This window comes from Mus pahari, chromosome 23, assembly GCF_900095145.1.
Source record: "Mus pahari chromosome 23, PAHARI_EIJ_v1.1, whole genome shotgun sequence".
Lineage (NCBI taxonomy): Eukaryota > Metazoa > Chordata > Mammalia > Rodentia > Muridae > Mus > Mus pahari.
The window spans coordinates 11,294,535-11,309,256 of record NC_034612.1 but is presented as its reverse complement, the minus strand read 5'-3'; the positions used below and the strand labels follow the sequence as shown (position 1 = coordinate 11,309,256).

At 52.0% G+C, this 14,722-nt stretch overlaps 1 protein-coding gene across 5 annotated transcripts in view; it reads right to left on the bottom strand.

The window, feature by feature from the left end:
- Hectd4 (HECT domain E3 ubiquitin protein ligase 4) overlaps positions 1-14,722 on the bottom strand; it is a 150,583-nt gene that overhangs the window by 14,682 nt on the left and 121,179 nt on the right. For all 5 annotated transcript variants that reach the window (XM_029533784.1, XM_029533785.1, XM_029533786.1 and 2 more), the window contains exons 55-64: positions 13,905-14,065; positions 11,118-11,299; positions 10,356-10,561; positions 9,923-10,053; positions 9,467-9,672; positions 8,235-8,414; positions 5,152-6,458; positions 4,240-4,447; positions 588-811; positions 339-490 (exon numbers count right to left, since the gene is read on the bottom strand). In XM_029533784.1, the coding sequence (XP_029389644.1) occupies positions 339-490; positions 588-811; positions 4,240-4,447; positions 5,152-6,458; positions 8,235-8,414; positions 9,467-9,672; positions 9,923-10,053; positions 10,356-10,561; positions 11,118-11,299; positions 13,905-14,065 (2,957 nt within the window). The remainder of the gene's footprint in view (positions 1-338; positions 491-587; positions 812-4,239; positions 4,448-5,151; positions 6,459-8,234; positions 8,415-9,466; positions 9,673-9,922; positions 10,054-10,355; positions 10,562-11,117; positions 11,300-13,904; positions 14,066-14,722) is intronic.

Here is a 14,722-nt window from a genome sequence, read left to right as displayed (position 1 = left end):
GAGGGCGTCAGATCTTGTTACAGATGGTTGTGAGCCACCATGTGGTTGCTGGGATTTGAACTCTGGACCTTCGGAAGAGCAGTCGGGTGCTCTTACCTACTGAGCCACCTCACCAGCCCAAAAGAAGGCTTTCTTAAACTACTGCTTCTGTGCATGGATAAGGTGGGCTGGCTGGCTGTGCTCTCCATGTGTTCCAGACACTCACTGCCTGCTCGCTTCTTACCCCATTCACAGGCAGGGTAAAATGTTAACCTGCGGTGGATGGAGCCGAGGACTGAGGGGACTGAGGGAGCTCAGGAGCAGAAGCTGCCCACTGCCACCCTGTCCCCAAGGTGCACCTGAGGCTGCTGAGCACGGCTTTGTCCTTGGCGGGCGGCTTGGTGACGGGCCGCTTGGTGCTCACCACCTTCACTGGGTGCTGCTCCTTCCCAGCCTTGCTGTACTTGCTCTTATCCAGTTTGGGCTTGGGCACGCCGTATTTCCTCAGGATCTGTGGGGCACAAAAGTGAAGAGCAAGCATCTCAGGCCAACCCAGCCCAGAAAGCCATGGCTCAGCAGGGAGGGCACGTGGACGGCGTGGTTGGTACCTGTGTGAGCTGGTCCTCCAGCACTTTCTTCGGAGGCCGGACGTTGGTGAAGAAGAGGTGGAGGAGGTTGCCTGGGGTCTGGGAGTTGATCTGCTCTTTGCTAAGGTAGATGTCAGAGACCCTGATGGGTTTGGCTGGCGTCAGGCTCAGCGCCTGCTCTGAGTGAGCACAGCTTTTAAATATCTCTGTCAGGACCTCTCTGGCCCCAGGCACCAGTTTCTCACCTGTTACAAAACAGGACAAGGCTAAGTAATTCTTATGAACGTGTTATGCTAGGACACACCCTGCAGGCCTCTTCTCTAGCAAGTGCACATTGTGTTTTCAAAGACAGGGTCTTATAGCTGAGGTTTGTGCTGATCCTCTTGCCCAGCTAGCAAGCACACATTTAGAAAATTAACACATGTGTGTGCTGTGAGTGTGGTGGAAGTGTGTGCACCCCACCATGTGTGTGGGGAAGTCAGTTGACCAGAGGGTCAGCATGGCACAGGGCTGGTTCAGGAGCCTGGCTCAGGCAGCCAGGCTCTTTTTCCCTGCAAGCTCCTGTGCACAGCACACACTGGCTGGAAGCAGCTCCCTGGGTCCTCGTCCTCAGGCCCTCACCCTCGCCACACACTCGCCCTTCCTTGCAGTGAGGGCGGAACTCTGCCATGTCCTCTGTCCTTTTGTCACAGCTGCTTGGAAGCCATAGGCCTCCTGGCTCTCTCTGGGCTCTTGACTCACAGCTGCTGTGTGCTCAGGCCTACTTGTCCCAGTACATCAACACACTTTAATTTAGTATTATTTTATTCTTTAAAGGCGTGCACTACCACACTCACTCTGAGTCTACTTGCAGACCTACTTTTATTTTCTGTGCATGACTGTTTTGTCTACATGTAAGTATGTGTAACACAGGAATGCCTAGTGTCAGAGGAGGTAAGAAAGACACTGGATTCCCTGGAACTGGAGCTATGGATGGTTATAAACTGCCATGTAGGCACTGGGAACCAAACCAAGGTCCTCTGCAAGAGCAACGAGTGCCCTCTGAGTGAGCCATCTGTTCAGCACCCCCTTATCTTAATTTAAACAGCAGCGGGCTGGTGAGATGGCTCAGCGGGCAAGAGCACTGATTGCTCTTCCAAAGGTACAGCAACCACAACCACATGGTGGCTCACAACCACCTGTAATGAGATCTTATGCCCTCTTCTGGTGTGTCTGAAGTCAGCTACAGTGTATTTATGTATAATAATAAATAAATCTTTTGTTTTGTTTTGTTTTGTTTTTGTTGGTTTTTTCGAGGCAGGGTTTCTCTGTAGCTCTGGCTGTCCTGGAACTCACTTTGTAGACCAGATTGGCCTTGAACTCAGAAACCTGCCTGCCTGTGCCTCCCATAATAAATAAATCTTAAAAAAAAAAAAAATCCAAAGAAGGGACAAAACATGCAGGCAATCAGGGCCTGAGAACACACAGGCAATCAGGGCCTGAGAACACACAGGCAGTCAGGGCCTGAGAACACACAGACAGGCAGTCAGGGCTGAGAACACAGAGGCAGGCAGTCAGGGCCTGTGGTAGTTCAGAGCAGGAAATGGACCACTGTGCTGTTAGAGAGTGTGTAAGACTGGCAGGGTGCACAGAGAGAAAAGCTGGCTCTTTCTCTAAGGCTGGGCACAGTGCCACACACTTGGAATCTCACCACTTGGGAAGCTGAAGCAGGAGGACTTGGAATTCAGGATCGATAGTGGCTACATGGTGAGACCACCGTGCATGTGTGTATGTAGGAGGGGGTGAGGATGGGGGCAGGGGCATCAGCAAAGCTTTGAGCACCAGCACTACAAGGCTTGACTGTAAAAGAATCAGGAGCTAAAAGTGCATTCCAGGTTCAAAGTGTGGAAGCCTAGGAAGCTATAACAAGAAGTGCTTGAGCATCCTGTGAATAAACCCTCTGCAGCTCATCTCCTAAGGGGATAGCAAAATACAGCCTCAAAGGAACACTGGGAGCCCTTGGGGGCAGCAAGGCAGCTAGCTGCTTAGGCACAAAATAAAAGGAACCTGTTAGCACCAGGACACTCCAAGGCCTGGCCCAACCATGTGACACTAGACCTGCATTGCCAGGACAACGACCCTCAATCCCACAACTCACCTGGCTCAGTCCCCACCCTCATTGGTGTGATGTCATTCTCTGTATAAATTAGGGGACCCCCCCCGCTCTCTTCTCTTCTCTTCTCTTCCCCCCTTCCCTTTTTCTCCTCCTCCTTCTCTCTCTCTTCTCTACTCTTCTACCCGCTTTGCCGCTCCCCATCCCTGCTTAATAAACCTCTCACGTGGAATCACCTTGGCGTGGTCTGCTGTTTGGTTTATCCGCTCAAATCATATATATTAATATTGCTTAATAATGCTAATTCATAAAAGAACCTATGCCCAACAAGACACTCCACATCAGCAGTGCTGTGCTACATTTGCTAGGGCCTGGTATGAAGAACCACTGGCATTTTATCCACCTATTTATTTTTGAGAGTATGTGTGTGTGTGTGTGTGTGTGTTTGCACCAGCACAACTACTGTAGTCCTTCCAACACTGTAGGTCCCAGGGATTAAACTTAGGCAGCCACCAGGGTTACTGGCAGGCACATTTGGCCACTGAACCATCTTGCCAGTCCTCCTTTGAGATGGGGGCTTATAGGAGCTTCGATGTGGCAGTGGATACTGAACTCAGGTCTTCTGGGAGAGTAGCAGTGCTCTTAACTGAGCAGTGCTGAGCTGTCACTCCAGCCCTGGCTAGCGCCAAAGGTGGGACCAGTCCAGTGAGCACAAGCAGTCCTGTCTGAGGCTGCGCAGGACAGAACACAGTGATACACTGTGACAAGGAAGCCCACAGTGGGGCTTCCCATGGAGAGCCTGTCTCAGAGTATCTAGCTACAACACGGGCTGTAGCTCCCTGCCCACTCGCAACACAAAGCCCCATGCACTGGGGCTGAATGTGAGTGTTCCTTACACCTTACAGAGAATCACACAGTCAGCCACTATCAGACAGCATAGAGCTCAAAATTTCTGTATACTTAAAACTGCTCACTAAAGGCATAAAAATTAAATAAAAGAATATAACTCAAGCCGATATGGTGTGGTAGCTCAAACTTATGATCCTAGAATTTGAACGGTAGAGGCAGAAGGAGCAAGGAGTTCAAGGCCAGTGTAAGCTACATTGGGAATCTACAGCCAACCTGGATTACGTGAGACTACTTGGACCCAAACCTGGACCTGTGAGATGGCTCAGTGGGTAAGGGTGGCTGCCTGTAAGCTTGAGGAACTGAGTTTGACCCCTGGGACCCACACGGGGGAAGGAGAAGGTCGACTACCACAAGTTGTCCTCTGACCTCCATACAGGTATGGCGATGGACATGTACACTCACACACACATATAAATACGTGGAATTAACAAATAAAAGAGAGGGCTGGAGAGATGGCTCAGAGGGTAAGAACACTGACTTCCAGAGGTCCTGAGTTCAAATCCCAGCAACCACGTGGTGGCTCACAACCATCTGTAATGGGATCTGATACCCTCTTCTGGTGTGTCTGAAGACAGCAACAGTGTATTCATATACATGAAATAAATAAAATCTTTAAAAATAAAAAATAAAACTGAAACTACAAACACTAAACACACACAGCCTACAACTCACCTTTAATGGACTTGTCACTGAAGTAATCTTCTAGCCCTGGACTCCCCTGAGTGTCAAACAGACTCTGATTCACCACTGACACCGTCAGAATCTCCTCTGTTGACATTTCCATCAGTTCGTCTTCACCATCCAGACTTGACAGACCGATCAAATCATTATTGTTAAATAAACTTGCTCTGATTTTCTCAATTTTGGCTCGGGACCTTATCTGTATGAACAAGGAGGAAGGGTGAGCTCTGAGGGGTCCTGCCTGGGGGCCATGGGCACCGCTGACCTTGCTCCCTGGGAAGCTCTGGAGCCTAGAGGCTGTCTATTGCCCAGGAAGGTGGCCCAGCTGGGAGAGCCCCTGATGAAAGTCCTTGTCCCTGTGCTTTATGAAGCCAAAGGAGTGAGCACTTACTCTGACAGAGGTGCTGGGGCGGGAGCCCAGGGCTCCGTGCACCCCAGACAAGTGCCACCTCCCAGGGCTGGGTTTCGCCTTTCAGTCTAACTCTTGTAAAGTGCAGGAAGTCAGTGGATGCCTCATTCCTAAACAAGGTAGCCAAGAAACCTGAGGCATCTGAAGCAGTGATCGCCTGGGCACACCCAGCACCTGTACTCTACATTCCTGAAGCACAGTGACCGTGACTCTCACGCTGCCACCATGCAAAGTGCCTCTCAAAACACAGCCATGGTCCTGTAGTGGACCTTCCAGAGACCCCCACCCCACTCACAGCAATGAACTGCCTGTGCCTCCTAACACCACACTGGATGTCCCTCTTGGAGTGGGCCTCAAGAAAAGCAGCTGCTCAGAGCTGCCCAGGAGCTCTCCAGAATCCCATGCTGCCTGCTAGCTAAGGCCTTGAAAGTGACATGGAGAAGCCGTGCTGGCCAGATGAGAGCTGAGCAGCTTTCCAGTCCGAGAGCTATTACCTCCACCACTGCAAAGCCTTTGATAGGGCGCGTTGCGAGGGGCTGGGTATCCAGGGATGTGACCGTGTACATTGAGCCCACGTCGGACACAGATGCTGTCTCTGGATTGTCTAGAGGCTCCCCCAGGCTGCCCAGGCTGCCCAGGCTCCCGGTGCTGCATAAGGAAATGTCCAGGCTCTCCTGGCTGGACACTACATGGGGTTCCAACAGGACAGGAGGAACAGGAAGCTCCAGGCCTGAGGGCAGTGGGTCCACTGAGAGGTCACTCGCAGTCTGTGAGACACACTGGGAGCTGCAGACCGAGGCCTGGCTGGTGGAGGCTGAGGCGCTGATGCTCATGGCAGGGGCCAGGCTGCTTGACGTGCTCCCCTCCAGGCTGTCCACACTGGGGAACCCCAGCAACTTCTCAGATTCCACCTTGCTGTCGCCGCCCTCAGCCTTGTCTTTTGGCTTCTTGGGGTCCTCGTCCTGCAGTGGGATGTAGATCTCGTCTTTGAAGACGCCGCCATGGGCATTGCAGGCCTTGCGGATGGCCCCTCTGACAACAGCCTCATCCAGGTGGGTGGGGATGCCAGAGATCACTAGCAGGCGACTGTGGGCAGTAGGGCCCACCAGGGCCTGGCAGGCGTCAGCAATGGCGTCGCTCGTCACACCCAGGCCCTGTGGGTCCTTTTTGGTGAGGTGCCGAAGGATGATAAGCAAGGTGAGGGCACGGTGGAACCACAGCATGTCCTCAGGCTTGCTTCCCCCAATGCTGAGCACTGTGGAGTCTGCGTCTGTGGCGCGGGAGGACTGTCTCTTGTTGGAGGAGGAGGCCTTCTCCCGCTTCATCTTGACTTTCTTTCTTTTGGACAGGAGGCTAGGGCTCTGTGGTGTCTGTCCTGGGGAGGAGGAGGAGGAAGAGGACGAGTCACTGAGATTTGGGGTGGTCGTTGAGGTCACCCCGCTAGCTGTGACACTGATATTGGTAGGTAGGGTTACTTCCGCAACTGCCAGGCAGCCTTCCATGAGAGCGTGGAAGTAGGTGGAAAACCGGCCCTGGTCGCCCGCAGCCGCTGCTCCTGAGCCCCCACAGGCGCTGCCCGAGACCCAACTCTGGGTCTCCTCGTCGTACAGCTTATGCAGCTCTGACTGTAAGGCCATCAGCATGGCCAGGCAGGGGTTAAGCTGGAGGGCGATGGAGGAGGACAGGCCAGCCGGGTGCTTCCGCTGCTCCAGGGTATGTACTGTACGCAGGAGCTCAGCCAAGAGGTGGAAGACCAACTCCTTCACACAGGCCGCCATGTCTGTAGTCCACAGGAAGTTTCCTGAGACAGACAGAAAACACAGTAAGTACACAAGCACTGCCCATCGCTTCGCAGGAACTTACAGCCAGAGCTCCAGTGCAGACTGGACGTGTCTTTTAGCCTGTGCTGGGACAGCATTCCCCGTCTCGAAAATCCAAAACCAAAAAACCAAAAAAAAAACATTGTGTATGGAGTTGAGCAATAAAGTTAAAAACAAAAAACAAAAAACAAAACAAAAAAAAATGTACACATGATCTCTGCAGGGCTAGGGAATCGAACTCAGGGCGCTGTACATGCTAGGCAGGCACTTGGCCAATTGTGCTTCAGCTCCCCAACGCGATTCATGTTGCCTGGACCTGCATGAAGGAGGTAGAAAGCTGAAGCATGTGAGCAGCTCTGAGGATGGTGAACCTTTTGGCCCATATCCCATGGAGGCAGCTGGGTCCACAGCTATAAGGGAGCAGGCTGCAGCTGGTTCTATCCAGATGGGCTTGCATTGGGTAGAGCTCTTCTGGGGCTCCCAAGGCTGCTACTGCTCAGGTGCAGAACCTTCCAGGGAGGGCAGTGAGCTCCCTGCTCCCCTGGGAGGATACTGCTTGCAAGGCCTTACTGAAAACAAGTTTGTGGGTTCCTGTGCCTGCCTTGTGTCTAGGCTCAAGGCTTATGTCACCCCTGCCATGTCTTTCCTTCACTATCCCCTGCTCATGGTGGCACAGATATCTGCTCCTGAAAGAAGCACTGCCCAGCCTTCAATGTCCTTAATGTAGATGCCACTGTTGAAAGATTGGGAAGATTACAAAAAATTTTACTTCTCTAGGTGATTTTTTTGTTTTTGTTTTTTGAGATAAAAATAAAAATTTATGGTGGTGTCCATCTTTAATCCCAGTTTGAGGCCACCTGGTTTTCACAGGACAGCTACAAAATGAGACGCTGTCTACATTACAAAAAATAAAAAATAAAGCATTGTGACAAATGCACACAGGCCTGCAAGATGTCAATGAACAGTGAGGGCTCGTCTCATGGCCCCGAGGCCCTGGGATTGGCCGCTTGGCTTGTTTTCCTTGTCAGCAGGGAGGGTCTCATTCCTCTCTACCCATCACCCCGACTCCACCATCACCAAATTGCTGGCTTTGCTTGAGCACACACTCATCTGTACCTCTAGCCACTCAGCCCCACAATATGTCCTGATTCATCTCAACAGCCATCAGTGGAAGTCACCCCTAAACCATCCACAGGCCAGCTCTGGATTAAAGTTTAATGTTTACTTCAAATATTCTGGAAGGAAGTTTGCACATGGTAAGTTGACCATTTGTGAGTTCGGTGTCCTTGAAGACTGTCAGCAGCTCTGTGGCTGTTGTGCCCCATCTGGGCACTGCTCACATCCATGTCGCCCTTCACTGTCAAGTTATGACAGACAGGCTATCATGCTGTTAGACAGGGTCTCACTACGCAATTCTGGCTAGCCTAGAATTTACCATGTAGACCAGGTTGGCCTCAGACTCAGAGATATCTACCTGTCTCTCCCTCCACGCCTGGCAAACATTTAACACTTTAAGGCATGACAATATTATTCTTTGTTTCATAAGTGACTGCCACTGTGTGTGTGTGTGTGTGTGTGTGTGTGTGTATTCAGTATAGCGGTGACACCTGGCAGAGCACAGACTTGGACTCAGGACTGTGTGTGACATCTGTTCCCAAGCCCACCTTCAGCAGCTCTGACAGGCTGTAGCTGTGGGGTGATGGGTAGCCCACTGCCCCCCCCCCCATCTATCCTTGTTCCAAGAAAGAGCACCTCACCCAGCAGTTCCACCACGTGCAGGAGGACAGAGGCAGGGATGCTGTCAGGCTCATCCTCTGACTTCCCGTCACTGTCCTCTGATTTCCAGGACAGCAGCTGCTCGGCAAAGGCCATCGCCAGCGGGAACTCCAGGGGCAGAGAGTGCAAGACCAGCACTGCTCCAGGCGGTGGAGACACTCCTAAGAGAAGGGCCCAGAACAAACCAGGTGATTGGCTGCCCAATCTCACCCAAGGACATCCGAGAAAGCACCTGCTGCCCAGGGGCTCCAGGTGTGGCAGCCAGAAGTCAGCCCTAGATTGCACCTGCTCTGTGGAACACAAGGGCAGCTAATGGGCAGCTGGGCATGGTTGCTTCCATCTGTCCCCTAGCCCCTGCAAGGCCGAGCAAGGAAGAGTTTGTATTTGGAACCTGTCTGGGCTCCAGAGCAAAATAAATAAGGAAGCAGTAAGTGAGGCAAGGGAAAGCTACCCAGTGCCTCAAGACCCACAGTTACAGGCGGTGGTGCACGCCTTCAGTCCCAGTACATGGAGGCAGAGGCAGGTAGATCTCTGCCAGGTTGAGGCCAACCTGTTCTACACAGTGAATTCCAGGATAACCAGGGCTACATAGAGAGATACTCTCTCTTTTAAAAAAAAAAAAAAAAAGGCAGAGAAACCTGAGAGGAAACACTGTGAAGGTGTTGAGTGGTGACAAAGATCACAAGGAAGTATCCCTTCATCCCTGATGGCACGTGAGTCAAGGGCCAGGCTGGGGACCCATACCCATCACTCTGGCTGGAAGTTCAGCCAGAGCTAAGGACTATCTCGGGCAGATACACTGAGGGAGAGCAGAAGTCTGGACTTAAGATTTCTCTCCTTTCAGCTGGCGGCTTTGATGAGGACAGCTTCAAGACCCCAAAGCCTGGAGGCCAGAGAGAAGAGCAGCAGGGGCTCACAGGCCTCATTGTCATCGGAGACCATAGGATTTGTAACAGAAGCTCCAGGAACATTCAAGAACTGGGGTTGCTGGCGCCTGTGAGGGCTTGAGGGATGAGCGGGCTGCCCTGTGCAGGTGGCTCGGGTGGAAGGCCATCCCCCTGTGCCTGGGCAGCCTCAGCTAGGCCTGTAATCTGCTGTCTCAAACACTGTTCTGTTTCCTTCTTCACTCAGCCACTGGGCCCCGGAGGCCCCCAAAGCAGGTCAGCAGAGCACTGCTGCCGCCACACATCAGTGTGAGCCGAGAGACACTCACCTAGTTTGATGTGGACTTTGTCTGTGGAGAGAACCACAGAAGGGTACTGGTCAGCTGTGGGTGGAGGAGCGAGCCCAGTGTTGGCTGGGGAGGCGTCGCGAGGGTAGCAGGCAGCCTCGATGAGGTTCAGCTGGCCGGTGCGCTTCACTTTGTGGCCAAGCCCATAGACGAGCACGCGGGCCCACGGAGCCTTGTACAGAGAGGAGCTGAGAGGAAGTGGGGGTTAAGACAGACTTGGCCAGGCCACGCCCTGGGCGTAAGTCATCTGTGCCACCTTTAGAAGGCTGTTCTCTCTAGCCTAGTTCCCCAGAGAAGGACATACAGGGAGTTAGCTTTAAAGGTGGTGTGCAACTGAGGGCAAAGCCAGCTGGAGAGCCGTTCCCGAGCAGTGCTGCTGGAACGCACCCACTCAGTCTTTCTCTCCCCAGCACCGTCTTCTGCAGAAGGATAACTTACTCTTTGCGGAATCCAGACTGACTTTCTTTGCAAGACACAACAACAAAAGCTGCTCCAGGGAAATTCACATCCATACTGACTTTGGACTCGGACACTGGGAATTCCTCGGAGGGGAACTGCTCTGGTGCTGTCTGAAAGGACACACACAATGAGCAAGTGTGGGCCCGACAGACACAGGGCACACTCCACCTTCTCGCCTTATCCAGGACACATGCTGTGATCCATGCAAGAGGCTGGCAGCCTCTGGGGAGCAGGCCTCCTGAAGCGGAGAAGCTCGAGCAGAAGCGCTGCCCAGGGGTGGAGCGTGTGTGTGTGTGTGTGTGTGTGTGTGTGTGTGTGTGTGTGAGAGAGAGAGAGAGAGAGAGAGAGAGAGAGAGAGCGCACTGCTCATTCAGCGGTGTTCAGAGCTGGGGCTGTGAGCTTAGGCCTGTACCTGCAGGAAGGCACAGATCTGCTTTGTCAGCTCCAGGAGGCTGTCCTCGCCTTGGTGCAGGGTGCGTGTGATGGCCACGCTGAGCCACTCCCTCAGCGTCTGCGAGCTGCCCTGGTAGAAGAGGTCGGTGGCAGAGCAGCTCTGCGAGTGGATGCAGTGCTGCAGAGACTGTGCCAGGAGGATGGAGCTGGAGCTGATGGTGCCATCTGTGGGCAGGAAAGGGAAGGAACAATGGTACAAGTTCAGCACTGTGTGGTTGGCATACACTGACTGGGACCCTGAGGATGCCTCAGATGCCATGGGCTCACAGTGTTGCTTGGAACAGGGTCTGGGGAGGGTGTCTGTGCCTCCTGCCTTGAGTGTTTAGAGGTAAAAGGGAAGTTGATGCATCAGAAGTAGACTGGAGTCCTTAGTGCAGGGTGGACCAATGAAGGACTCCCTCACTTAGCCCTGCCCAGATGGGCACAGGGAGCCCTTACTTGAAGGGTCCCAGGCTTAGTGTCTTACATGAGCAGCTAGAGCAGGTCCTGCACGGGAACTTCCGTCTGACTCTCCATGTCAAGAGCAAGTGTGACAGCAGTCCGTATTCAGCGAGTACTCAGTGGGTCATTAGATGACTATGGTGACAGCACAAGTCAGTTGTCTAAGAGCAGTTAGCTGGCTACCACAGGCCTGTGAGTCCCCATGGAGAGCTAGGCCACCGGACGCACTCTGTGTGGCCACGCCCAACCTTGGTGCTCTTTCCCTCCAGCCAAGTCTTACCTGGGAGGGGGGGAGCGAGGAGCTGATTGGATAGGAGCTGCAGGTGCTCTAACGTGATGTCCCGGATGGCAGGGATGTGGAAGAGCCGAGTGAATAAATGAGGTAGCTTGGGGGCAAAGATGTTGAGCAGGGCCATGCGACAGTACAGCCGGGCCAGCGCAGCCTCGCATCGCAGCAGCTCTCTGAGGGAAAGGAAAAAGGCGACACACTGAGTGTGTCGGGCCCTCACACCTGAGCAGAGCTCTTGGGGGCGGTGTGGGGTCAACAACAATGAGGATGATATCACTACATTGCAGGCTTCTCCTCTGGTCCTATAATCTGTGTGGATGATGTCACTACATTGCAGGCTTCTCCTCTGGTCCTATAATCTGTGTGGANCCTATAATCTGTGTGGATGATGTCACTACATTGCAGGCTTCTCCTCTGGTCCTATAATCTGTGTGGATGATATCACTACATTGCAGGCTTCTCCTCTGGTCCTATAATCTGTGTGGATGATGTCACTACATTGCAGGCTTCTCCTCTGGCCCTATAATCTGTGTTTTAAGTAACTCATTTGAGTCTTAAATAAAAGCCACAATAGTTTTCTCTAGGTTAGTTTTTTCACCCCAATTCAAAAAACACCCTAGAAAAAGAAATGAAAATATCCATCTGCACAAAAGCTTAGCAGAAATTCGCAGCGACAGTGTTTATAGAGCCATACAGAGCGCCAGCTCCACATGACTGACCAACAAGGTACGCTAACAGTCAGCGTGAAAGAAGCACATAGATCCCGACACAGAAATGAGGCCAGTGCGCAGAGAACAGGAAGAGACAAGGAGGGAAGCCGCCTCAGAGGCTCTCAGGGTGTTGAGAGTGAGGCATAGGTCCATAGGTCATCTCTATTTGAGAAGCCACGGGAAGCTCTGACTAGAGGAGCAAGCTCTGACTCGGCCCTGACACCCCCCTTTCAAAGTGCTCGAGAGCATCCGTTGCCTCCGCAGTGGTCGAGCATCCGTTGCCTCCGCAGTGGTCGAGCATCCGTTGCCTCCGCAGTGGTCAAACATCTGTTGCCTCCGCAGTGGTCCAGACAAGTGCTTCTCAACCTTCCTGATGCTGCTACCCTTTAATATAGCTCCTCATGCTGTGACCCCAACCACTGAATCATTTTGTTGCTACTTCATAACTGTAATTTTGCTACTGTTATGAATTGTAATGTGAATATCTGATATTCAGCCCCTGTTAAAGTCTCATTCAACCCACAAAGGGGTCATGACCCAAAAATTGAGAACCTCTGGTCTAGAAGGATGTGGAGGGCTAAGAGGTCACAGCTCACAGCTGAGGAAGAGATGGCTCATGCAGACCCTGTAGACTGAGAGGACCAGAGAAGGAATCTTTTGGATGAGATCTAACTCTTCTACCTCACGCCACATGTGTGTTATCTGAACCCTTCCTCAGCCTCAGCCTTGGTCCAGCTGTGCTCGAAAGGCAGTGCAGGTGGTGAAGAGGAACTGCACAGGCAGGGGAGCCTAGGGCTCTATCTCATGCTGTCTCAAAGGTGCTGGCTCTGATTCAGTGTGCACACACTCCTGCACTCACTTGGCCCCTGCGGAAGTGCCAGTGCTGTGTATGCTGGTCTTCCTTCCTGTCCTGTGGTCTGCTTAAGTGTTTCCCACTGTGACCTGGCTTGTTTTTGTTTCTGTTTTTTGTTGTTGATTTCTGTTTTGTTTTGTTTTTGAGATAGGTTATCAGTATGTAGCCCTGGTTGTCCTGGAATTCCCTCTGTAGACCAGACTAGCCTGGAACTCACAGAGATTTGCCTGCTGCCTCCTCCTGAGTGCTGGGATTAAGTGCTTCGCTCCACCTGGCCGAGGCCTGTTTGGATCTGGTGACCGAGCTTCAGACCACCCCACAGAATAATGTACTATTCCAGTGGATCTGCCAGACAGAGCCAAGCTAAGCATGGTGGCTTGCTGCGATAATCTTAGCAGTTGGGGACAGTGACAGTGACAAGAGGCTTGGCTATGAGGGTTTGAGGAGAGGGGAGGGGGAGCTAGAGTCATACTCAGCTCAGTTCCACACTGATGCCCTGGAGAGAAATTGGTGTGCTGTCCTTGACTGCATTTTAGCTAGGGCTTGATGTGTCAAATTCAGGTGACCCTTGAGCTATGGGCACACACATGGGTGTGGAGAGGAGGAACTGTGACGCTGAGGGACAGGGAGCGTGAACGTTGTCTGCAGAGACCTTTAGCAGAGAATGCACTTGTTACTCTGCCTTCTTCTCAACTGCAGCAGGGATTTCTAAGAGGGAAGGAATGAGTCATACAGGAATCTTTATGTATGATTCATTTTTAATAAACACAACCCTTGGTTGGCCTCCAACTCACAAAGATTCTCCTGCCTCTCTCTAGCTGTTGAGTCTTAGGGGCATTATTTAGTAGTGTGTGGCAGGGAATGGTGACTGTCATCACTAAGTTTTCATCTGTAGAGGGCAGGCATGTCTCCACTGCAGCCTTGTCCCATCTAGAATCTTGCATGGCACCACATACACAGCCAGTGTTGAGGCCACACTTGGTCACCAAGAAAGAGACAGCTGGATGCTTCGCACTGATGAACTGATGTGTCACCTGGTCCATCCTGACTTCTTTCCTCTGCTTGGCTTTCTCTCTCTAGTGGGCTCCGTCCCAATTATACAACAGAGTGCATGGGACACAGGCCATGTCTCTCCTGCCAACTCTAGCTTTGAAGGAAAAGCCTTCTAGTCATGCATCTATTCCCTCAAAGAAAGAAAGAAAGGCTCCATTTTACCTGTGAATTTGAAGGTTGGTATTGTCCAGTGTGACCAGCCCATTAGTGGCAGTCCTCCGGTAGCCTGCAGGGGGCCTTTCCAGCATATCGATGGGGTACCAGTACCGCACCAGCACCCCTTCACTTCGCAGGTATGTCTCCACCTGTACCAGTTCATTCACCTGCAGGGAGAAACACACATTCAACCTGCTGTCCTGAGAACTGAGTTTGGTTTTCAAGTTCATGCAAAGATATGTAGATATTAAATCTCTAGATATTATGCTATACTTTATATCTAGTTGCTATTTTATAAACAAAATTAATGAGCCCAAAGAGAACGTACAATACACATATTTATTTAATCTCACTACCACCAAAATATTGTTTTTAAGTCATAGTCTCATTGTTTACCCCTGCAGGCCTGGAACTCAGATTCTCCCTCTCCCTGCCCCCTCCCTCTCCCCACGTATGTCTGTATGTATGTATGTATGTATGTATGCATGCACACTGAGAGCAGGTAACCTTGGAGGTCAGAAGAGGCTGTTGGGCCCCTTGGAGCTGCAACTGCAAGGTGTTGAGTTGCCAAACATCGGAGCTGGTAAGAGAATTTAGGTCCTCTGCATGAGCAGTGTAGGCCCTTAACTGTTGAGTCACCTCTGAAGGTTCAATGTTGGGGTTGTGTGTGTGTGTTAAGATCAAACCCAGGAGGCCGGGCGGTGGTGGCGCACGCCTTTAATCCTAGCACTCGGGAGGCAGAGGCAGGTGGATTTCTGAGTTCGAGGCCAGCCTGGTCTACAGAGTGAGTTCCAGGACAGCCAGGGCTACACAGAGAAACGCTG